Here is a 26,117-nt window from a genome sequence, read left to right on the forward strand (position 1 = left end):
CTTCCAGTCTAATTAGCATGCCCTTCTGGCTGTGTGGTACCATCCCTTTGAACGCTGGCATGGTTAAACCACTCAGGTCTACTTGGTTCAGTGCAGTGTGGCAAATGTCAGTGAAATACGAGGGCATATGGCACATAATTACAGAACCATATGGATGCCAGGAGTGATAGTCAGCAGCATTTGAATGCAGGACCAAGAAAGTCAGAGGAAAAGCAATCAAAGACCATCAGACATAATCATTAAATGGATAAATATAGTTTCTATGCAGCTGAGAGAAGCCAGGACATGTCTGTCCTTTACTGAAGCAAAGGCTGTTTGAGCGTGTGGCCGTAGAGCAATCTCTACATTATTTTTAGCTTGGTTTAGTTTTTCAGATTTCAGTTTGGTTTGTAAATTTATCAACACAGCTGATCAAGGTGAGTGATGCAAGGAGTCACTTACCAATGCACAGAGCAGATCCACTGCTTCCAGGATCAGCTCCTGGTGGCCAATGCGAGTCACCCCCAGCTCCTCCAGCTCCTGGTGAGTGATGTGCAGCAGCTGCTCCCCGTTGATCTTCTCTCTCTCAAAGTTTTTGATGTATTGTTGGAGGCAATCATCGAGGCCTGGTTAGAAAAGCCAACAGCACAGATTCAGAGAGAGGAGAAAAACACAATGAAACAGTTCTGTAGCTCAGAAATACAGAAATTTCTTGGGAGTGCAAGCACGCTTCCTTGTTTGGGGCTGTTATGGAGAGCGTGCAATGAAAATTAAACTTAGATAACCCAGCACATGCTGCTAAAGAGAGAAGTTTATATCACTGATGTTCTTTTCAACATTTTTAAACATTTTAATAGTAATTCAAAACCTTCATGGAGACAAGGGAAGGACAAAGCAGCACAGAGAGTGACTTTATAAAAAAACCTTTTTCTCGTGATGTCACAAAGACCTAAATATAAGTTTATCTTATGATTAGGAACAAATTCTTCTTGTAACTCTTCCAGGACTCTTCAAGGTCAAAGAGTTTGGCTGTCCCTGATCAGGAAGAGTTTTTCAGGCTCAGTACCCACCCACACTGACTCTGCTACACCCACTGCCAATTCTCATCCCACATTATCCAGATTTCTGAATCCAAACAACACAAAAATGGTTTTATTACAACACCTCCAACTAAGAATACAATTTTACCCGTGCACAAGGAATTTTTCCATTTCACCCTGAAACTTGATAGGGTGAGAATAATATTATTTTGTTTCTCAGACCAGAGAAGAAACTGATGAACGATGCTGAAAGATTTTTTTCTTCCTCCAAATCTGTTTCTGAACCACACATGCCTTGAATTTCCAGCCAGAACGATGAGTTGAACACAGGAATCTACTGCTGAAAGCTACATGAGGTCCCTCCGAGGTCCCTCAAGGACTGTCAGATTCAACAGAAATCTGATGTGCACATGATTTTCTAGAGAGCTACAAAATGCACCTTCAATAACTTCATCTACCCAAGGAAAGTAAAACACTGATTCTCAGTTACTTGCCCTGCAGTGATGCAGGTAAATCCAAAATCCATAAAATTGCAGAGATCCAGAAAGCACAGAAATAACCAACCTGGGCATTTATGACAGAGCTTTGGAATGTAATTTCTGCACACAGCCGTTATCAAATTGACCGAGTTTGCAGAGCAACTGAGAAAAAGGGTTCTGACACCTTGTATGGGTGTGCTGGGTGTCCCCACTCTACACCCCAATAAACACAGCTCAGCTGGGACAAAAGGACTGTGATGAGAATGGAACAAACCAAAGTGTTTGTCCTCACTCAGTAAATACAAGGGGATACATTGCAGTTTCATTTAATTAACTCTTCTTTCAACACGACCCAATTATGTGCTCTGCAAACTGATAGTCCTGAGTTATGTTATAGATAAAGCTCATTTACCAAGTCAAGTGCACAGCTTTATATTCACTTACACCTATGTCCCATACAAAGCTGGTTCAGTGATAAAAATGTCATATTTTATGGTGTAATTCAAAAGTATGAGGTAGTTTGGGAGATTTTTAAAGCTCAAATCAGCAGTCTGTAACTAATACCTAAACCTTTTCTCTATTCTAAAATGGTCTGCAAATAGGAAACAACTTCTTTGCATCTGTTCATTATTTTTAATGATCTCATGAATGATTTTACATAAGTATAGTTTAGTTCAATTGGCTGAGTCACTGCAAATTCTCTGTTTATTATTTAACATTTTTAACTCTGAGCTGTTGCACATTTCTGTTCCATCTTGCTCAAGAACAATTCTTAAAACCATTTTAGAGCAAAAATTCCAAACCCCACACCTCCCAGATTTGCTTTTAGTGGACATTGCCCCAAAACTCAGAAAAAAAGTCACAAAAGTGCTACTAGATATTAAATTATTTTCAACAAAAGCAAATTAATTAAAAAATTTAGGATCAGTGGCCCCAACAAGCATTTGTAGCATTAAGAGAGATTTAGGAAAACCCAAGTGAATGTGCCACGCTGTGAGAAGTGTGCAGTCAGATGTATTAAACCTGCCTTTGTGCCAGGGAGAATGTATGACAGCAGAGCAAAATATCAAATTTGTATTATTTGTGCTGCTCTGTAATAGCTCCCCAGGGCACCTTTACAAGGCATTTACTTACTGGTGCAAACAGTGTGGCAGTTGTCAAGAGAATATAGAAATATATCATTAAAGGGCCAGGCTGTCTCACAGAATGACAGCACTTAATAAATACACACCAAAAAAGAGAGATTTGCCCATTGCTCTCTGCTTTTCTGTCTCTCTGGGAGCCAGCTACTGAAATGTGGAACATTCCAAAACAGGAATTCAGCATCAGGAAAATATTCTTTATTTTCAGGGCTCCGATTGTTTTTACATGAAAATAGCCCAGATGAAATTAGAAAGGGTACAGAACGAGCTCATGTTGACTCACCCAAACCAAATGAAATATTTATTTCCTCAAGCCTCTCAGGTCTCATTAGTGCTCTTTATGCATTTTCCCTCAACATCGTTTCTGTTTACAGATAAGTATTAAGGCAGTTCAGAATCATAACTGAAGAAAGAAAGGGTTTTAGCTCTGCTTAGATGTAGGTAAATAAAATTAACCCACTGGTCCCAAGATACACAACATCAGTGTCAGGCAAGAAACACAGAAATGTGCAGTTCTCTTGCTGCACATTCTTATTTTATTTGTGTGCATTTTGTAACTAAACAACATCTCCTTCAGAATGCAATAAAGTGATTGAAGAAAAATTGTTTAAACATGGATGTTTTACTTTCAAGCCAAGGCTTAACACCCGTGGTGAAAAAATTACAGTTGGGGGTTGGAGAATTTTTATTTCTCCAACCCAGATGGGCTCAAGGAGTTAACTCACTTTAACAGGAAATCAATGAAGGTTGAAGACATTTACTAATCTCTCAGTGTTATTTGAGAGGACAAGAAAAAAGGAGTTATCCATCAGCCCAAGTGCTGACTGAGTCAGCTGGGAAGTAGCTCTGGCTGAACATTGCATTAAAAGCTGTATAAACCCTTGTGCTCAGAAAATGAGGGAAATCAGGGAAAACACCCCATAAACCACATCCACCTGAAAATTCTGACATTTTCCTGCTGTATGGTTGGATGCCATGATCTCAAAGGTCTTTCCAACCTAAAAAATTCTATGATTTCATAGTCTCTCTTTCATTTATAAGTTTAAAAAAAATCATAGTGAATCCACGTGGCCTAGGAAAACTTTATCTCCATATTCAAAGAGCAGAGGAAAGGAAGCAACTCTGATATGTTGACTGCAAACTTATTCTGCAAATACAGCATCTAAAGTCAAAGTCAGGAAAACGTGAATAAAAAGGAGTTAGAAAATAGAAAATTGTTAGGGAGAAAGGGCAGGAAAAGAAGAGCCAGTCAGCTTGAAAATGTTTATTTTTAGAAATGCATAATTAAGAAAAAAGGAATAATTGAAACAAAACAAAGCAAAGCCATGAAAATATCTCTAAATCTGATTTAGGTAGTAACTCAGAGCAAACATTACAGAAGAGATGCCACATATTGTGGGCAATAAGGTTCACTGAGATTAAAATGAATCTTTCCATCCGTGTCAACAAATGGCAGGTTTGGTTTCCATTAAAAGCACAAACATTGCTGCCATGTTATGTAAACATCTGTCCCTTTCCCTCCACTGTTGGACAGAGATATTGAAAATATTTCCACTAGTTATAAAAATATCTGTCCCCTCCCCATCTGCACTGGACAGAGACAGTGACAATATTGCCATTATTGAAAAAATTACTATAAAATGAATGAAGGGAAAGCCCAAGTTGTTGCCTTTGGTGCAGGAACAGTGTAGCCAGTACAGCTCTCACAGGAGAACTGCAGGAACAATAGCTCTGTTAAGTGTGATCCATCCCAGAAGGAATCCCTAAGTTTAAAATCTGTAATTTCAAAATTTTCATCTCTCCATCACTCACAGGCATTTACTCACTTCTTTTTTCCTATCTTTTAACAGATTTTTGCAACTTACTGAAAACTACTCTGGCTTTTTAATCTCTCCTAAAGAATTCCTGCCCAAAGGACGAGCCTGTTGCTGCTCCATGAGAACTCCCAGGGGAAAATGCAGCAGCTGGCTGGAGCAGCAAAGCCTGCCTGTGAAAGGGGGGTCAGGGCAGGGCAGGGCAGGTCCTGCCAGCTCTGCCTGGCACAGACACAGCAGCTCCCACAGGGGCACTCCCTGGAAGAGGAGGGGATGCAAAACCAGCCCCTCTGGTAGGAAAATGCACAGTTGTTTTTGGGTTTTAGGGTGAAAAAGAAGGAAATCAGTTGATGGGAATGCATCGACCACTCCTGGCTTCAGCACTGCTGCAAGAGGGGTGAGAGCCTCTCTCTCACTGAGGGTCTGACAAAGTATTCAAAACCATATCTAGAAATTAAAAGTACACAGCGCAACACTAAACTCCCACATGCACAAAAGCCTATAAATAAATATAATATAGAATTTGAATATAATATAGAATAAATATAATAAAGAATCTGAGAAGTGTCTGTGGGACCTGGATCCAAAGGACAAAAGCTGAAAGTTGATGGGATGATCTGTCTGCTCAGAAGAATTACACTTTAGCTAAGACAAATTAATAACCTATTAATGTGTCTCATTTGACTATTAAAAGCTGTAATACAACACTATCTCTGCTCTTGCAGAATGGTGACTTGTGAAAAATCAACAGATCAAAGTGAAACAGGGACAAATATCAATTTTCTAATCTTGTTGTGTTGTTGTTTCTGGACTTGCAAGTCCAGAAAATCAGCTCATCCCTCATAGAAAATGTAAAATCTCTCACTACTGTGCTGGAAATTCTCTGATTAATTAGGGAAGGCAGCATGAACTTCTGCTTCTGTCACAACCTTCAGTTTATATATGCAGATCTGCTTAAATACACCCAGCATTTAACAGCATCCACAGGCTCTGTCCAAATGCAATTTTTACAGAAAGCAAAAAAAGTTGGGTTTGGTGTTTTTTTAAAGAACAAGGGATATTTTCCATATAAAGCAATATTCAGCAGCTAGCTCGAAAGATCTGGAAGGAATTGACTGACTGGCTGGCTGAGAGACTGGAGAGAATTCATGCCTTTTCCTAAATGCAATTTTATTGAATACACACATCAATTCAGCTGTGTTCTTGATCAAAACCCCTTTGATTTATTACCCTGGGCTCACGCACAGTGGAGCCTTTCCAATTCTTACGTAACTTGTAACAAGGAAAATCATCAGGTGGGTATTTTTGCCAGTGACGTTCGAAAGCTTTTTAAGAACTATTCAGTCCAAATAAAGAAAAGGCATAATCCTCAGGGCCATGTTCACACTAAGCTGACTCTCAAATACCAGATATTTGTTCTTAAGCTCTTCAGGAGGAAAAAAATCAAAACTGTTTAGAGCGTCAAGAGAAAAGTATCTTCATACTACCACAATTCAGAAAGAGACAGATGAAACAGGTTTGAAAACACTGGAAAACACCAAGCTTGGAATATTTCAGGCCTCAACTCTCCTAAACTTCAGAGTATATTTGAAATCTAAGGATTGCAGTATTTTGCATCTTTAAGCCTACATGTCACAAACCTGACCTAGAGAAATACAGTAGCTAGATGACAAAATTTCACCAAAAAAAGCACATTTAAAATCGCAACATAGCGATTTTAAATGTAGAAGAAATTCACAGCAGAAATTGACCGACACAGAAAAGGAAAAAAAAAAAAATCCAATTGTTCTGAAAAGAAGAATGCCCCAATTCTGGCTTTATGTGACCTTTGAATGCTTGACTGTGCACGTAGAATGTGTTTAAATGTTGCTTCCCGGCTGAGTTTCCTCTGCGTCACTGCGATATTCACAGGGATACAGATGGATGTTTTAGATGCAAATACAGGCAGACTTGTGCTGCTTGAATTTACAGATCCTCATCTGCATGAACAGGAACTGGGGCGGGATGAGCACCCTGAATTGATGCTTCCCAGGCACCAACTGACACCAAAAGTGTTGGCTGCCATTCCAGGCTGCAGCGTGGGTGGAACTGCACTGGGCATAAACTCTTCCACTGGTGTCAGGCCACAGCTCCAGGCTGGGCAGTCCATGGGGTGCTGCCCTTGCTCCATTCTTCTCTCCTGAGAGTGCCAGATCCACAGGAGCACCAGGATCTGCCCTCTCCAAGCCCCCTGCAGACACTCTCAGCTCCAGGATCCAGCTGGGCTCTCAACAGCTGGAGCACTTCTGCATTTCTGGTCCTTCATTTCTGCTCCTCATCCTCCCCATCCTCATCCTGCAGCTGTCCCTGGCTCAACTGTGCCAGCCACAGGAATCCTCTCCCCCTCTTAGCACAAAATTCTGGGGATTCTTCCCCTAAAAATACCCTGTATATCTTCAACTCCATTCACTGCCAGCTCCCACTTCCCATATTCCATTTTCTCTCCTTCCACACTGCCTCTCTTCTTTTATTTTCCATGTGTGAAAAACAAGAGCTTGTCAGCTCTGCCTCCTCTGTAGCCAGCCGGGAAGCAGATTTGGGAGAGCACGAGCTGGAAACTTCCAACCTTGCTCGTCTTCTCTCCCCAGACCAGGTCAGGGCTTCACTCACAGATCCCACTCACAAAGGGACAAACTCTTCAGGGAACAGAAAAATCCACAGCAAGTTCCTAAGTGCCCATGTTGTTCCCCTCCAAAGTGTCCTCCTCCAAATCAGGACCAACATCACTGTCCCCTCACCCCAGTGCATGTCTGGACAAAGACGAGCCTCCCAAATTCTACCCAATAAGCAAAACCAGTGGGGATATACTTCACCCCGTCACTTCGTTATTTTATTTTTTGTACAGCTAAAGCAAGGGGCTTTCTCAATCTCAGTGCCTATAAATCCAAGATCTTTCCAGCAGCAATTTTTCAAGATAACTTTTCCAAGATAATTTTCCAAGTGTTATCAAGACAAAAGCTGGGCTCAAATGATCAATATTTTAAGAGTTCACAGCAGCTGAGAAGGTTCTGTAAGGGGATGTGTCAAGCAATATTAATAGCAAACGAACAAACTGCTGAACTAATAAAATTTGATTTAATGCTATGCCATCACCCTTAAATTGACATTCATATATATGAAGTAAATGACTTTATATAGCTCTGCCTTCATTACCTATGAATGAATAATAGGAAGTGAAGCCATTCTAACTTTGTCCTCAACACTTGACAGGTGCCATGGAGCTGTGGGATTACCATGGAAGTAATAAACAGCATTTTCAGGAAGCTTGCTGGAACCAGACCTGACCACAAAGAGGTTTCTGGAAGAGAAGTGTCATGTAGAGAGAATGGATCACATTTTCAGGCCCAAGTGTGTGCTCCTTGCTGCCACATTTCCCAACAATTTAACCTCGAGATATGTCACTGATGCTGTTACTGACCAACTTCCCATAAAAGTGACAAAACCCAGAAGCATCTTAATTAGCTCTGTGTGCTAATGAAAATCTACGTCTTTCTTTAGCTTCATTAATTTTCTCCTTGATGAAGATATAACCACAGCCCCCAGTCATTTCTGAAGCAGCATGGCTGAGGGATGACCTGGAAGTGCTCATGAGCCCCCAGGTTCAGACCCCCCATGTAATTAATGACATTATTCCACATTCCAGAGTGTCTGAGCTGAGGACACTGGGACCTTAATTTGTTACATTTATTTTAAAAGAGAAATGCTTTGGCCCAATGCAAGGCAAGTGCTTTTATTTGCTGCACTGGACTATGCAAACACAGCTTTATTTTTTTGAGTCAGTGTTTGATGGGAGCCTGTCCTGACAGAAGTGCTGGCTCCAGCACAGACATCCTGGAATACATGTCCAAATTTAACAAAACTTTCAGAACCAAATAAAAAGACAATACAACATATTTTTGGACTTGTGAATCTATCTAGAAGAATCTTCATGGTTTATTCTCAAACCAAAATACAGAATTTGCACAATTAAATTCCCGAATCTCTTTGTGCAGTCACAAAAGATCTCTGTGCCAGAATAATTCAGGTGATAACAAACATCTCTGATCTCTGGGATCAGTAAGAACACTGAGGAGAAAGAACCTCCACCCTTTGTACACGAGGGATTGCGCTGCCTACAAGTGGAGAATTGATGTGCTCAGGGTTCACATTCCTCCTTGTTGCAGCAAGTGCCAAAGGTTGCGTTCTCCTCTGCCTGGGTTGGAGGGCAGGGACAGGGGAGACTTTTCCAGCTCTCTGCTTCCCAGAGAGTGTTTTTGCAGTAAGCATTAACTTGCTGCCAAAGATGGCAGAGGGGAAAAACCTCTCACTGTAACAAAACCAAGCAAAAACCCCAAAACCATCAGGAAAAAAGAGCAATTCTTAGGCAGAGAGTAAAACAGGGAATCAGTATTTCCTTCACTAGAGCCTGAGCACATTGAGGTGAGTTTATTTCAGACAGTTTCCACTTTAGAAAGGTTAACAAGTCTAATAAGGAAGGAGCAGCATTAACCATGTCTCATCTACAAGCACTGATCTTAAAAGCAAAAGTACAAGAACAAATAAATATAACTGAAAGCTCCTTCCTCCATGCTTCTGAGAGTTTATCCACCTTGTACTGTGCACAGGAAGGTCTTAATCACAGATTGACCTTCAAAAAACGACTTAGGTATCACAGAAAATCAAACAAACCCTCATGCCAAGGAAGTTCTTGTACAAGTACTACAGGGATATGCCCCATTTGTCCCTCTCTTAAATGCGAAGAAAAAAATGACTGAAGAGTGAGATAACGAGCCTGTCTGAGCTAATCAATAGAGAGGAGGTAACCTGTCAGACAAAATTCATGTAATAGCAAGACAGACATTTAAAGTTCTGTGAAATGAGTCCTTCCCTAAAAGTATCTCTGATCACTTTGAAGCAGAGCTGCACATTAAATTCAGTTCATCATCATATCAAATCCCATCCAGGCACAGGGTCACAGATGCCTCAGAAGAGTGACTTCCCAGCCAGAATATGTCTAAAAAACTGAAATTTTCTGAATCACATTTACAGCTGTTCTACAGAATGTTCTCAATCAACCAAACTCGTGTGGGACAGGCAGAATCCCTGGGTCACATCCTCCCCCCACAAGTGCTAAGGCTTGCAGAGCTGAGAGGGATAGAGAGCTGACAGAGTAGAATCAAACAAAAAGTGCTACAGATGTTTCAGTGCCAAAATACATTAATTCTTGTTTTGACTTCACTGACATATTTTACTAAAAATCCCAGATATCAAAAGAACAGCCAAATCCAGCGTGGGTGTTTGGAGTGAAAAGCCCAAACAAATCAGATTTCTGCTCAACCCAATTTCTTCAGCAGCCACGAGTCCATGACCTAATTCATGAGTCAGAGTTTAGACACCTGCAAGATGCAAATTCCCAAAGTAGAAGGTGGCCTTGGCAACTCACAGAGTTCTTCACAGACAAGCCAAAAATCAGATTGCTGCAAGAAGGAAAGGAAAGGGGGAGCATTTGATCTTTTTCAGGGATATTCAGAAGCTTTGGTGATGGCTTCTGTTGGCACCTACTCAGCAAAGGCTGTGGATCAGTTGATCTGAGGTTTCACCCACATCTCTCCTGCCCCTTTTTCTCCAAGGATGCCACACACAGCACTGCAGCTTCACTTTATGTCATCCTGTTGACTCTGTAAATCTGAATGATCTTAAATGAGGCTCTTTCCTTCAGCAGTTTGCAGGAATTAGCTCTAGCAGTCAGTGGGGAGCTCAGTTAAAAGTCAGGTCGTTGGCAGGAATTGTCAATTAAGGCAATTCCCAAACTAAGAATCCATATTTTTATCAATAGGAAATGTACAAAACTAACAAAAGCAGGCAAATGGGAAGAAATCAAAGAAGAAAAATTCATCAGCCTGTAAATCCTCCTGAAGAAGTTTTTCCCTTCCCTTTCCCCATTTTTATTCCATGTTTCTGTTCCATGTCTATACCAGATAAATTTATTATGGTTGTTATTGAACAAAGTGAGAGCTAGAAATTTTTATTCACTACCACTTTGCATGCTGTGCCAGATTAAGATAAAGTCTCTGGCTTCAGCTACATGATGAAAGATATTACTACATCTTAAATCACTATTATTTGGTGTTTTAATTCTGATTTCAAAATGTTTTGCTATTTGATCTGGACATAGTTTATCCAAGATTAAATAGGTCTGTGAAGTAACATGAAACAAACAAGAATCTTATCCTATCTAAAGAACTCTATAGCCTAAAGTCCATGAATAAAATATGATTACAACTCAACGTATAAGAAAAATCCATCCAGCAAAGCAATAATTCAGTACAAACAAAAGTAAAAACCAAGTTACAAAACATTTCAAAGCCACAGGACATCACTCACTCATATGTTTGAAATAAGACCTTTTAAAATACCTAAGATGATTAAATCTTTGACATGGCAGCATGCAAAAGAGGGACATAGGGCAGACCTAATGCTTGAAATCCAGTCTCTCTGACAAGGAAACACCAGGCTGGAAGAACTGCAGAGTTCCCAACTACCATTCTTGGTTATTTTAATGCTCTGCACAGGTAAAGCTTTTCTTTCAAGTCATCAGACAAGGAGTAAGAGATACCCAATAGTAACATGTCAGTGTGTGTGCTGTCCATAAACCCTCTAAACAGAGCTGCTGATGAAAAGGTAAATGCAATAACTGCAAAAATACTCTATTGAGCAGGATAAATCAATTCTGTGTCAGCAAAAGCAGCACAATATGAAATAATGTTTCTGGGGACATTCCCCATGGCTTCTTTTGCACTTCCCTCACAGCCTTTCCCAGTAAAGCCTCAAAAAAGGAAATTCTGCTCTGGTTTATTTTTCATATGAGCGAGAGAACAGAACATGAAGGACAGGAGAGATGAGCTGGCTCCTTAAGCTCACTGAGCAAGTGGTTTGCTCTAATAGGATCAAGCAAAGTGTAACTCACAAACAATGAGTTACGGGGAAAGGTGAGTGTGCAAAATACAGGTTCCTGTATAAAAGAGCTGTGATGAGAAAAAAGCAGGAAAACCAAGACTGAGGTAGTTCAAAAAGGTCAGAAGCATGACTTTCCAATTTATGAAACATTTTTCTTGATATTGTTGCGTGATTACCTTTTTCTAAGTTGCCATTTTCCTGAACTTTTAGAAATATCACACGAAACAATGACAACCTCAAGCTAAGAAATTAAGATATTATTAATTTCTCCATTAAAATGCATTGTACCACCTATTGCTGCAATTTCTTCTTCCCGGAACACTACTTGGTAAATGAAAATGTAAATCTGGTCACTTCAATCACTCTCAGCACATATGGAAACACTCAGTGCATCCAGGATCCATGAGGTTTTCTATCCAACATTTAAATATTAGGAAAAATGAAAATAAAATTGAAAAAAAAAACTTGAAAAGTTCTTCTGTGAGGGTTATAATGGGTATCATTTATAAAGGAAATGTTGCCATTTACAACCAAATGTTCCATCCCATAGGGTCCTCCCAGGGGCTGGATCCCACCCAAAGAGCAGATGGAGCTGGGGTCTGATCCCACAGACACAGCACAATTCTGATCCTTCTTGATGCCTTGAGATTTTAGCTTCTATATTTTTCATATATTTGTAATCCTGCAGTTCTTTAATAACTCTAAACTCCATATAGAGTGTTAGTTACTGTCTCCCCATTTTGGGCAGACACAAAAATTCCTCTCCAGGCCTGGGAATCAAGGACTCCTCACTGCCTCTGGCTCTGACAGATGGAAACCAAAGTGAGTTGGGGGAGCAAACTCGGGGTCAAAGACTTCATTACCTAAGGTTTTAATTGCAACATTAATCCCCAATATGCAAATGGCCCAAACTTATAAAAGTGTGCAAACCCGTGACCCATCATCCATTTTGGGTGTAGCCCCTGGGGGGCTTCATCTGCCCCAAAGGTCCCTGAAGGCCCTTCAATAAATATCACTGCTTTTATTCCCTTAATTCTGTCTGCCCTCTGTTTTTAGGTAGCCCCAAAAGGATCCCCCCAGCACTGAGAGGATTTTGGGAGTGCTGAGCCATGGTTGGTGCTCTGGCCTGGCCAGGGACACCGGGCCTGAGGGGGGACAATAGAGCTGAGGGGGACGCTGGGGCTGAGGGGGACAGACACGAGGGCTGAGGGGGGACACACACAGGGACTGAGGGGGACAATAGAGCTGGGGGACACTGGGACTCATGGGGGGGACAATAGGGCTGGGGGGGGACACACCAGGCCTGGAGGGACAATAGAGCTGAAGGGGGACACCAGGGCTGAGGGGTGGAACACACCAGGGCTGAGGGGGGACAATAAGGCTGGGGGGACACCGGGGCTGAGGGGGGACAGGGCAGGTGGAGGTGGCACCTCAAGCCTGGCTCCAGCCCCAGGCAGGAATGGCTTCATGGCATGAGAGGATTTCACTCCTGGCTCCAGTTTCTGCTGGAATTGTGTCGTTCCCACCGTGGCTCTGGGCGGATCTGAGATCCAAACACCCCACACCCCACAAACGACCCCAAACCCAAGCCCAGCTCCAGGCATCCCCAGCCTCAGCCCAAAATGCAAAACCAGCACAGGGAAAGAATTATGGAAATGGATTCACTAGTGTGAAATCATTTCAGGTTGCATTAATCACATTGCACAGTTTTAATTGGTCTCTTTTAAAAACTAAAGGTTAAGTGCATTATTTCCCTGAAGTGAGCACCAGCTATTGATTACCTTCAATCTGAAAATTAATTCAGTTATTTCATATATTTTACATATATTAAGATTCTCCCCTTTAAAAGCTTTGAAGAGATCTACTTCAGATAAGACATGTCTATCACATATCCCTCCCTAGTTTATGGCCTCTGTAATTAAGAATTTAAAGGACTTCAGAAACAAAAAGTTGTCAATTTTATCTTAAACATAGCAGCTGTTTAAGATTGAATTTGGACTTTTCCTTTGCTATCCTTTTACCAACAACAAGTTACATTCTCAAATGTAGTTTAAGTAACTTGATAATGTAGACAAATTGACAATATTATTCAGTGTTTCATTTCCCTAAAAATATATCAAGGGGACTAGAAAAATTCAAATTATGACCTTTAACACACATCTAACCATGTTGTTTGCTTCCTGTGAGCAATTTGCAGATTCTAACTTAAAAGAAAAAAAAATAGGTGCTTGCAAAACTGCTAAAAGTCATTTCCAAAACTTGAATGTCCTTGACTTACTTTAGTCATTTTCAGGGACAGAATGAAAAATTAGTATTTCCTCTAGAGGGCTTCAGGATCTGTATTATTTCCCAAGTCAGAGTTAGATTGCACGGAGTGGCTGCACTGGTGAGGGTCACAGAGGCTCCTTGCTGCTCTGATTCCTCCTGCTTTGGGCAAAAATCCTCACAATTAGTGGAGAGCAGAGGTCAGGCCCTGATGGTCCTGCCATGATTTGTGTCCTCACTTCCCAGTGCTGCTGTGAGAATCCAGAACTGATGGTTATGTGATTATTGTTACCAGAAATGCTGAAGTTAATAAATTTCAACTTTGTTTTCCTGCAATTTTGCTCCTTATGAGAACCAGTACTTTCTTTAGAGTCTTAGTGCCATAGTAACATGAATTCAAAACTTAACAGATCTAAAGCAGTGCACATATGAAAACTGATACATCAAGTAAATGTTGTTGATGATGATAATGATGTTATTATTATTTTTAATTTTTCTCGAAGACTGTATTGTGATAATCCTGCTAACCAAGTTTCTGATGCAGAATTTTCATACAAATATAAAATTTAATTAAAATTCAGGACTTCAGACCTAATCACTTTACCATCTCCATGTCTGCCACCAGAAATCCAAGGCTTGATCAGCCAAGATATTCTGCTCTACATTCTGTCATTTTCCTCTGGTTTTGTGCAAAACTTTGTGCTTTCTATGTCTACCTTACTCCTGAGCCACTGTTATTCAGCAGCTCCTACTTTTCAGGTTAAATCCTTGACAGTTACAGGAAATCTTTTTTGAGATGCATCTCAAGAAGGGCTTGGACAACACTCTCAGGCACAGGGTGGGATTTTTGGGGATGGCACTGTGCAGGGCCAGGAGCTGATCCTGGTGGGTCCCTTCTAACTTGACATATTCTGTGATTGCTTAATTTCATAACTGAAACAGCTGCCAGTCTGTACAACTCTCCCAACCAAGCACATTTTCTTTTAAAATAGAAGTTTAATTAGATTTATCTCCTGTTTGATGTTTGTCAGATAATTGGAATCTGTGGAAACCATAACTGGAACTAAAATTCCCACCCAAAGATCTCCCCTTCCATTGAAAAGACTACTGGACACAAAGATATGTGAAAAATATTTTTTTATGAATTCTGGTGTGATTGTGGATGCTCCTCTCTGTGCTACCAGCCATTATTTAATACAGGAAGCACTGCAGTGATGATTTGTGAGAGCATGGCCTTGATTCAACCAAGAACTTAAGTGCCTGCCTGACTTCTCTGTAAAATGCTAATCCTGCAATTGATTTCATGGGAATATTCACGATTCAAATCAAACTGAAGTGCTCTGCTGGAGCGTGGCCAGAGCACGCAGAGCAGTGCAGGGCTGAGCCCAGGCTGCCCAAAGCTTTGGAGATGGTCCCATCCAATTTCACAGATCGAAATTCCTGTCTCTGGAAGGACACCCCACAGAAAATTTATACCTCACTTAGAGCCTCCTCCATTTTGAAAAATCCCCTACAGGAATTAATGTCTCCCCTGATACTTCCTGCTATGCATCAGTGCCAATTTCCTCAGGAAAGATGATTTTTGGTAATGTGTTTACATCTTCCAGAGCTGACCAGTGCACCCCTCTCAATGTTTTTCCACTCTAGGAACTTGATGTGCTGTGACTTAAAGAAACTACATTCCTTGCGCTTCTAGTAACCTGCTGATTGAAGAAAGATATAAACACTAAAGAAAATTTCATATTATATCTCATAATCTATTAATTGTCTTCCTCTGTAATAACCTTTGGAAAGTACTTTAAGAAATTTGTTACAAAACTCTTTAAAATTGTCCATAAATATTAGTTTGCTCAGAAAAATACTGCATAACCTTTTAGGGACTCACAGTTTTTCAGTGGACTGAAGGGAAAAAAAAAAAAATCACCAGGGGATAAAAATATAAGAACAGTGGTCTCATTTCAAAGTGAAGTTACTGACCACAAAGAGATGATGAGAAAAAATTCCAGACCATGATTGATGGTTGGGTCAGCTCTGGAGACCTGGAGCCAGTGAGGAGCCAAGAGAGGTGCAGGTGTCCTGCTGGGCACTTTTCAGCCCAGGGACAGCAATGTGAGACAGAGACATGAAAGAAATTCCTATTTCCATTTTTCCTGGATGAGTCTGTCTCAGCAAGGTCAGGTTGGTAAATACACCGAGTCTGAACTGAAATCAAAGAGATTTGGCTCTACATATGGAAAGACAAAAGGTCAAAACAAGTTTCTTCTCCCAGGATTGAAGGAAAAATCCTTGGAGACTTGACTGATAACAGATGGTGCCTCAATGGATGTTTTTTTCATCAGCTTTATGATTAAACACCTTCAAAAGGTGCTCAGCTGCCTCCACCTCCCCTTTCAGAGTCAGGAGGAGACAATTCTGTCGGTTCCACTGGCTCCAAAATGAAGTGATCACCCATATTTGAATGAGCAATCCAGTGGTGGAGCTCATGAGAGGACAAGTTCAGGGATTTCCCCCTCTCTTTTTGCAGCTATAAATGCCCAATCAAACTCCAAATTTAATCTAAATGATCTTGTAAGGACTCTCTTCATGCAACTCCAGTTCCATTACAAAAATATCTTTTAAAATAGTGCTAAATAGGCTGAAAACAACCTGTAACGAGTTTATTTTGCATGTTGGGAAAATGTCACGTTTCTTTGTCAAACAGGTTGTTACATCTTGCTACTACAAAGTTGGCAATTGTGCCATATTTTGGATATGCTGTGAACACATTTTGATTGGGTTCTGGCAGGCTCCCAGTTAAGCTGAATTACAATGAATGCCAAGAACACATTACAATTTCTCTCAGTAAACACGAGGCACAGTTCTCAGGCAAGCAGCCATATGCCATGTTCTCACACACTTCTTTCTCAACCCAAAGAGCTGAATTTAGCTGTTGCTTACGAAAGAAAAGGGAAAAAAAAAAGACACTCAAAGGATCTCCTCTTATAAGTAAAAAAAGCTGAATTTGTCTCAGTGTTCAAATTCACTGACAGAGAATCAGAGGAGATTCTGATCTGTATGGAATGGCTCCTGGAGAAAGGGAATTCCATTTCCAGGGCCTGGGGACAGGGGACAGCAGGGATGTGGTGTCCCTGTGCTGGCTGGAGCAGGGGTTTGGCTTCCATGGCCACACAAATATTCCAAGGCTGCTGCAAACACCACCAAACCCTGCTGGAGACACCAGGCCTGCCAGTCTGAGGAGGGACTTTAGACTGAGGCAAAGCTCCTTTGAGAATACAGATATCTATTTTAGAGAGAATTTTAGAGTTTTAGTTAAAAATGCACAAAGAAGAACCAAGTTGGGAAGAGGCAGAGTCAGAGTCAGAATTCAGAGTTCAGCCTTGGGTAAGGATCTCATTTCTCACAAAGAATATGGATGTTGTTAATCTTTTTGAACCTCACTGAAATGACACCTCTCTTCTTTGAAGCCAGTCCAACAGAGAAAACACAATGGGAGAGACAAAATTCACCTAAAAAATTAAATAAATAAAGAGGAGATATTTTGGAGACCAGAGCTCCTTCCACAGCTGCAATCACCCTCCTGCTGGAAAGGGTGGTGCTGCTGCTCTCCAGCTCTTGCCTGCACGTTCTGAGGCACTTTCCTTGTTAGCAAAGCTCAGATCTCATTATAATTCCCTATTTCACAGGTAGGAAAACTGAACCAAAGAGATGTAAAGCAATTTTCATCAAATCACACCAAAGAGCAGCAGGAGAACTAGAAATGGGCCCTGTGTCTGTTCACAGCTTTCATGTATGGGTTTAATTAACTGGGAAAAATTAGAATCTTCTCTAAGCAGAAGTGAAAGGGAGCTCACACATTACCTGATCCTCCACCAAAATATTAATGGGCTCTGAGAAAATAAAGAGAAATTTATGACATGCACTTCACCCTCTGTTTTTGGAAAAGAATCTTTCAATGTTTGCAAGAAGCACTGTTCAAGCCACATTTTCCTCTAATGCATTTTAGTTTGCAAGTGTTCATAATCAAAATAAATTCCAAGTACCGCAAATGAGACATGGAAAATTACATCCACTTGGTCTACCACATCTTTATCACATTCTTCATGCCAAAAAATTCAAATTACTCTGTATTATGTATTCACACATTCTGTCGCTTGCTCTTTAACTCCCCTTGTTTTCCCACACATCTCTTGTTCATTTTGCAAATGTTATCTTGTCTTTTTCAGTTTAATCCTCTGTACTCCCATTTCTTTATCTCAGCACCTCAGTTTGGAGAGCGAGCCTTCTGTTTCTGCCATTTGCATCCTGCAACCTCAGCTCCATTCCTCCTTCCTAACCCGCAATTTGTGGTGCCATTTCCACTGAGGCTCAGCTGAGAGGCTGCTGAGAGCCCAGTAATGATGCAGGCATGTTACAATTTGCAGTCCATCCCTCTGTGCAACCCACTCCATCCCCTTCCAAACAATTTTAATTCCACTCCAAGTATGTGCTCTTGCCATTTTTCTCTCCTCCCAAACAGCATCAAAATTCATCCCCTCCACAGGTTTTATTGCCAAGTTGATAAACCAAAAAATACATTTTACTACGTATTTCTCCAAAATTTAGATGTGCACTGGCATAAGATTTTTCCCAGCCCTTGTTTTTCAATAACTTCAGCCCAAAGGGTTCTCAGAACTCTCCTGCAACCTTTTTTCTCCCACTGCAGTGGATCCCCAGGGCTCTGTGCCTCCACAGCCTCAATCTCTGATGGGTCCATGGAAGAGTCAACTTCCAACTGCAGTAAGAAACAAATCTGAAACGCTTCAGGAAGATGTTCAACTGCAATATCTCATCAATACATGAAGGATCTAAACGTTGTTTCTATAACTAAAAGCCATCCTGGACTACACCATGAGGAATTCTAATTTCTGTCTCATTCCACAGGCAAGGTGGGGATAAGGTGCTCCTGCAGCTGCAGTAGCTCTGAACATCCCCCTGGATGGAAAACAGCTCAGATTTTCACCCCCAGCTCCAGAGCAAACCCTGCCTTTCCAGAAGCACAGTTGATGTGAAACCCCACTCTGCTGGGTTTTAGAGCGTCACACCTCGGCTGAAAGACTCCTCATTGCAGGGGCATCATCCAGAAAACTCCTGTGATTTCACCCTGCTCACCTCAACACCAACTGCTAAAGATGTGAGCAAGGCCTGCTTGGAACTTTAAACCGTTGTTTTGGGTTTTTTTGTCTGCTGCTGGATTTGCTGCTATACTTTAAACTGATTAAAATTTTCCTCAAATTTACGCTTGTCTCCCAGTTCCATTTTGTAAAGCCTCACACACACACACAAAAATTGCTTTTGCCTTTCAGTCTCACTCTCCTTGTCCTTTAATTACTCAGTCCTTTCTCATCTTAAGCAGCCTTTGCTTCCCTCTCTCTTGAAAAACATCAAGTCTCTCTGGGAATCCACCTCCAAACTCTTTATAGCTCCTCCACCACTTCACCTTCCGAGTCTCATGACGTTATTTTCCCTTTCCTCTGCCTTTTAAAAATTGGCTCTTTTCACATTCCACCCAAACTGCTCCCTTTCATTTCCATAGCCATGGCAGGCAGGGTGTGCTCATGAAACACATTAACAAGAAACTTAAAAGGCTGCATCAACAAAAAGGCTGAAATATTGTCTGAGGAGATCTGTGTGACTGAGAACTAGACCAGTAGGAAATGAATGAAATACAGAAATACAACAGGCTGTGCCATCTGGGGACTATTAACAGATTACTGCTACTGTGAGGAGAGTCATCAGTTCAGGGAAAAAAGATAAAGCAAAAAAAGAGGAGTGGGAAAGGGAAGAACCTGAGTACTCCAAGAGGACTCCTGACAGTACTAAGAGAGGGTGGGAGGAAGGGAAGTACAAAACTCAAGTGAATTGGGAGATAAATTTTTCATATTTTAATTTACTCATACTAAAATTAATTAAAAATCTGTGGTGATTTCCTCCTTTTCTATTATAAATCTGTCAAAGTTCCCATAATAATCAGTTTTATTGCTGCAAAGCAAAACCACTCTGCTCAGTTTTTGTCATGTATAGATGACTTGAGGCACATCCTACAAGCTGATTGTATTAATTATTTCATATTTTAAAAGTCTGGAATGCCATACTGGATGGTCTTTTAACCCAGACCTACAAGGGGTGGTACCTCTCCATATGTTCTGTCCCTATTCCTGCTCTTCCTTCCCTAAAAACCACTACACCTAAAGTGGCCAAAACAGAGGGAGAGATTCATCTTCCTCTCCCACCCATTGACACAAGAATTAGCTGCAGAGTCATCTTGCTTAATTAATTTTTGTAAAAGCATGCAAAATTTCAAATAAGATCTTAAAGGTCACAATCAAATCAGCAGAGCAGCCTTCTCCCAGCACCACTCAGAAAAATTAGTTCCCACTTCCAGGTGTTTTATGCAAGGCATCCTGCTCCATCAGCATTTTTCAGCCCCTCATTTCCCAGAAAAAAAAAAATGTAAATCACAAGATTTAGATGATCACATTGAAGGTGCTCTGATTTTCTGCTCAGCTCACTGCAACTCTGATTTCAAGATTTATCACAAATCAGTGGTTTTACATCAAGGAAACTTCCTTGGGAAAAAAGCAAGGAGGAGGAGGAATAGTTGCAGCGATGGCAGAACCTCAAGTGTGACTGATCAACAGATCTTTCTTTATGACAGACCTATACACAAGGAAAACAATAAAGTGGAGTTGTATAGAACAAGTGAGGGATCCCATAGGGACAGTTCTCTTTCCCTGCTACAGCTGCTCCTACAAGCTTTCAGAAGAATTATCCTCTGCCTTGTCAGGTTTCGAGTGCCTTAGGAGATATTTAATTCACTGCCACCGAATTTAGCAGATCTGCAGCTACCAGTGTAAGTTGCCAGCATAATTTCTGGGTTAACCAGGCACTTTTTCACATCACATTATATTAATACAGTGTAAAATTGGGTATTGTCACGTTTATCAATTTATCAGATTACCAAAGTTATCACATTTTTCTAGCACGCTTGCAGGGCTTGTTATATAACACAGAATTATTTGCTATTACCCTAGACTTTATTCAACTTCCACATAAGTTTTTTCAGGCCTGTGAAACTTTATTGACAACTAGTAAGGCTATAAATACCACAAATGCACTAACAAAGGTAGAGCTGAAGGCAAAATGATTTGCACAAATGTGCAGTTTTGGAAGGATAAACACAGCAAGGTCTTTGAGTGTAAAGAACTGGAACTGGAGTAAGCAATAATTAGAAGAGGCTGTGCAAAAAAAAAGCTTGGAGCTATGTAAAAGTTATTTCAAAATTTGGTTTAATTTATTTTTTTGCAAAAACTCATTGATCCTCAGGTCTTACACTCTAAAAAACAAGCAGAACACAAACTGTTCCCTCCAATGCACACAGTTTGCAGCCACGAGGTTTCACATTAAAATTCCAAACACACAAATTCTTCAAGGAGTAAAAGTTGGACATAAGTTTTAGTGTAAGACTCTTAGAACTCCTCCATCTGGAAACAGTAAAAGATGGGAAATGCAAAATTAAAATTTCAGATTCCTTTTTCAAGGGAAAGGAATTTACTGTTCTAATGAACGAGGCAGGGGAAAAATAAACCCTTATTCAGTGAATTCTAACAGCACTCAGCTGCAACTAAACTTGGTGTATAAAAATTAAGGGAATCTTACTAACTAAGACAAGAATTGCCTATTACATCATACTGAGATGTGAAACACCACCAGCTGATCAAGGACTCTCATCTGCCACAAAGAACTCTGATTTAGAAGGCAATGAGCCCATTTCTAAAAGCCTTATTGATTCTTCCCAACGTATGATATTTTTTAATGTAAATCCTAATTCTTAACAGCAGTTCCTTCCAAACTTGCCCAGCTGGGAAATCAGATTTATTTCTCCATTATACCCTGGTCAGGTGATAATCCCTTTTAAAGATTTCTGTCCCTCTGGTTTTGGGACTGACTTGAACAAACTATGACATATCTGTTGTCTCACATTTGAGGCTTTGTTGCATTTTGTTTGGTTTAGTATTCGAACTTTTAGAATCCCTTCAATTGAAAAGCTTGTGCCAAACTCTTATTGTCCCCCAATTTATTACATCAGCTGCTGCCACTTCCACTGGAGACAGTGATCCAGAGATATTTCTTGTAAAAAGCATCCTCCTGATCTCCTCCAGCAAGGAGTTATTTGTTTTACATTGTATTTTCAACTCAGAAGACAAGAGACAAATGGTGTTGTGTGCAATATGGTTTAGCAAAAGAACACATAATGCTCAAAATGGGCAGTTATTTGTTAAAAGTTCTGATGAATATTGTGCTTAGCTCCATCAGATTCTTTTCCCAATATTTTTCCTCTACTGTGTACAGGCCTCAGCTCCCTAATTGGTGTAGATATCCAAGTATAGAAATGAATCATTAGCAGACAAATTAAACTTCTTATCAAAATGGAACTCTATTGTTAACAGATGAAAAATGAGTGGATAAATGGCTGCACAAAGAAAATCCAAAAAGGGCTCATCTGCACCCCATCAGCTCCTGCCACAGCACATAATTCACAGTAACTCACTCTCACCAATTATTTCATACCTGCATGGATTTTCCTCCCTCTAAAGTAATTCCAGGCTTCAGCTATGCAACTTAATTTCCAAATTAGTGGTTTCTAGGGATTGTGTCAGCAGAGTAACAGGCTGAGGAAAATGAAGGCAGGGGGAAAGGGAAGCTGGGAACCTTCTTGGAAAACAGTAAGAAAAATACTTGGAAAACAGCAAGAACATGAAATGATAGGGAATAAAGAGTCTAAAGTGTTCACACCTGGATGCTGAGCTTGTTCTGTGTTTGCTCCAATGATAGAACAAGAGGGAGGAGGGAGACAGAGGGAACACACGAGGTCTCCATGTGACCAATCTCAGCTGTTGAAATGTTTCTAATTTTGCTTTAAATACAAGAGACCTGTGCAGGTCACAGCAATCCCTGGGAGGGGGCAAGTCAATCTGCAGGGAACACAGACAGTAATGATTCTGCTAACAGGGTCCTGCTCTCCAACAGCCTCTTGAAATTTGAGTTTTCCAGCAAGCAAGGAGAGAATCCTGCATTTAAGCAGAAATTTTGCAAACCAAAGCACTGAGATTTTCTGCTCTCAGAGCTTTTATTGGAAATGTTTTGTAATATGGAATGTAACAGGACTTGGAAGCTGCAAGGTAAGGTGGGACACAACCACTGCAAAAGAGACTTCAGGGGTTTGGGGAATGAGCCCAGCCAACCCCAAAGAGGGGAAGGTCTGGGAAAAGCCCCAAAACCCTGCAGCTGTGGGAAGCTGCCTTCACTACAGGATTACAACCGTTAAACCTCTGTAGAACTTTTATTTGTGTGCTCTCAAGTCCCAGACAGGCTGCTCAGCTTTTCTGAGCCAGCTCTGGCAGAGGTTGGATGCTGCCAGCCCAGCTCCAGGTCACAGCACGGCACAACTGCAGCAGGTGCTCAGGAAGGAGGTAAAACAAATCCTGCTGCCCCCAAAACAAGATCCTTTCTTCCTTAAAGTAAACAGGGAGGTGAAACAGTGCAGGAGGCACCACAACAAAGGGGAATTTCTGAGGGAGCAGCCTGCTGCTGCTGTGAACCTGGGATAAGCCTTAAAATGCTGGTTTAAAAAGGAAATGCTTTCCTAAAAGGGAGAAAGCACCTCTCACTTCTTGACTGCTGCTGAAATGAATCACAGCACTCTGAAGAAAACATGGATTTTTCACTTGTAGTCATCACTTTCCTGCTACGTTGTGATGACTTTAAATGGCTCATCTGGAATATCAGTCATTCTGTAATTCCCAGCCTTGCAACTGGAGCTGCAGGAATGCTACAGCACCACAGTTTCTTCCTGACTCAGACCTGAACATCAGTGGAACTCTTCCTTTTCCTGGCAAAACCAAATTAGGAAAGCACCAATCCATGCACAATCCATCTGTGCTGCCATAATTTCCTTCTTTGAAAATAAATATATATACACAAAAAGACCTTGTGATAATAAACATCATTTTGCTGAACCACAGCTGATCTAAAAGGAATTAACTGTAAAAATTGAAAGCTAATCACCACACAGTGGAAAATAAAATATACAGGCACCAGTGGGATAATTTATCCACTGATAGCATCTGGGAGAGCCCTGTAGCCATCACACCATTATTCAAAGTATTATTAATGTGAGTGAAATCTTCATAGGAAGATTATCCTTATCTGCCTGTAAAATCCATGGCATTCTGTGAGAAAAGCCTCACCATGCTCAGCTTTCCATCACAATCTCCTATTGAGAACTGCTGCGAGAGAACTCAGCCATCCAGGAGCCTGAAAAGGCTTTTGCTTGGGCTCTCTCAGATGGAAAGAAAAGGAATAGTGAAAAAAAATAAAAAGAAAAAAAACCCTGTTTCTTCATTCCTGGTTCACTTCAAGCCTGAATTTGCTCATTTTCATGAAAGGCAAAATACATGAGTCAAAAGGCAATTTTTGGCTCAGTAGGTGAGGGAATGAGCACCCTCATGTTCAGATCTTTAAAAGGCATGTCCCTCACTTTTACAAATATTTCAAACCAATTTCTGCCATCTGTAATATTATAAGAGATTTACAGCTTCGCAGCTTTTTCAATTCAGTGAATTTATTTCCATATTTTCCCCAAAAGTCTCTCCCAAATCCAGGTCCTGGAGTCACTGTCTCCAAAAAAACTGCTCAGCTGAAAACATGGCAGAGCACGAAGGCCACCACTTCTTTGTGTATATTATTTTCATAATGTTATTTTAAGCAAAGTATTTCTTAAAATTACATTTCACAGCTTAAAAATTTACCAGCCAGTAATTGCTTTTAGCAGCAGACAGAGAAGCCATTAGGATGATTTCAGTGCTGTAATCAACACACACTCTCAGCCACACAATTCTGTCTGACTCATTCCCTGCACAGACTCTAATTAACTTCCAAAGGAAAGCCAGGGGATTCCTGGTGCAGTAATAATGCTGTGGAGGCATTATGCAAAACTTCACCTCTAGGAAACGATCTGGCCTGGCCATGATTGCATCCCCAAAACCTCCCAGAAAGCTCTGATTGCATCCCTTCCCCACCTAATGCATTTATTAACCAGAGCGAGGGGGGAATTTGTGGGGTTTTTGCTCTTAGAATGAAAGCACGTCTGAAAAAAAAATCACTAGTAAGGAAAAACCATAGGTAAAGCTGGATCCTAAAGGTTTGGAATCCATAAAATATTTTATATGGGATTCAGTTGTCAAGTTTGAGCTCAGTGACTTCACCCTCTGAGGTTCTGAGACTCAGCACTGCCAGCAGATCCTCCATGGGCAGAGGGGAGAGAGCCAGGAAATCTCACATAACTCACACCACAGCATGGCTGAAAAACACAGCTGCAAAATCCCCCAGCTTTCATCCCTGGAGAAGTTTGGGGGTTTTCTCAGTGTATTTTAAATTTATAAAGAAAAATATACTGACTGGACACTGAAATTGATCTTTAAAAGAGAGAAGTAGCCAAAAAGGGCCTAACTTCAGTTATTTCTCCTATTTTTTTTTTCCTCTCTTAACCACATAAGAGACCTTGTAGTCTCTTCTCCTTTTCCTGTTGGAACTGGGTAGGAAATTTACAGTATTTACATCTTGTCTTCTTCTGCAACTGAGTAAAAATCCTCATTTTCACCTTACAAGCATCTTTAACCCCATTCAAATTATTATAGTCTTACCAATCTTTTTTTTTTCCATTGCTTCCTTTGAACCAAATTTTTCTGTCTTTTCATTATTTCCATCCATTGGCAGGTGATTCATTTTTTGACATGCAATTACCACAATTTCTTTCTGCCCCTCATTAAAAGTTTTTGCTAGAATTAAACATCAGGCCACTGCAAATAAAATGGACAGATTCCAGCAAGAAAGATGAAAATGTAAATGTAAATAATGATGTGCTAGGGCAGTTATACAGCACAATCTGGATTGTTTGGTGGGCTTGAACTTCTCAAAGAAGTCAAGTTTTAAGTGGCCAAACCCATTTTGCAAATTCAGGACTGAGGACTGAAGGGCACACTTGGAGAATGGGAAAATCAAATACTCTGGGAAAGACTTGAGATGGTCCAGTGAGTTAATCTGAGCCTCAGGGTAAAATGCCACGGAGAAAAACTCAACTTGAGCTTAGGTAAATATGTAAAACTGCCCTGACTGAAACAGGGGAGGGAATTTTACCTCTGGATGCACCATGGGTGAAGTTGTGCTTAAATACTGCACCCAGTTTAGGCTCCTGCACTTTCAGGATGGTAAAATAACAAATCAGAAAAAATGAATAAAAGTGGTACAGGATTTAGAGGAGCATCATAAGTTCATCTCCTCCCTTCATTCAGCTTATAAAAATAAGACTTGAGTGATCCAGCTCCA

General features: G+C 40.7%; 1 protein-coding gene across 1 annotated transcript in view; it reads right to left on the minus strand.

Annotated features, from left to right (window-relative positions):
* The window catches only part of LOC115914760 (connector enhancer of kinase suppressor of ras 2-like), a 161,900-nt gene that overhangs the window by 102,499 nt on the left and 33,284 nt on the right, over positions 1–26,117 (minus strand). The window contains 1 exon segment of the mRNA XM_030967499.1: positions 442–605. Coding sequence (XP_030823359.1) covers positions 442–605 — 164 coding nt within the window.

The sequence above is a fragment of the Camarhynchus parvulus genome, chromosome 4A, assembly GCF_901933205.1.
Source record: "Camarhynchus parvulus chromosome 4A, STF_HiC, whole genome shotgun sequence".
Classification (NCBI taxonomy): Eukaryota; Metazoa; Chordata; class Aves; order Passeriformes; family Thraupidae; genus Camarhynchus; species Camarhynchus parvulus.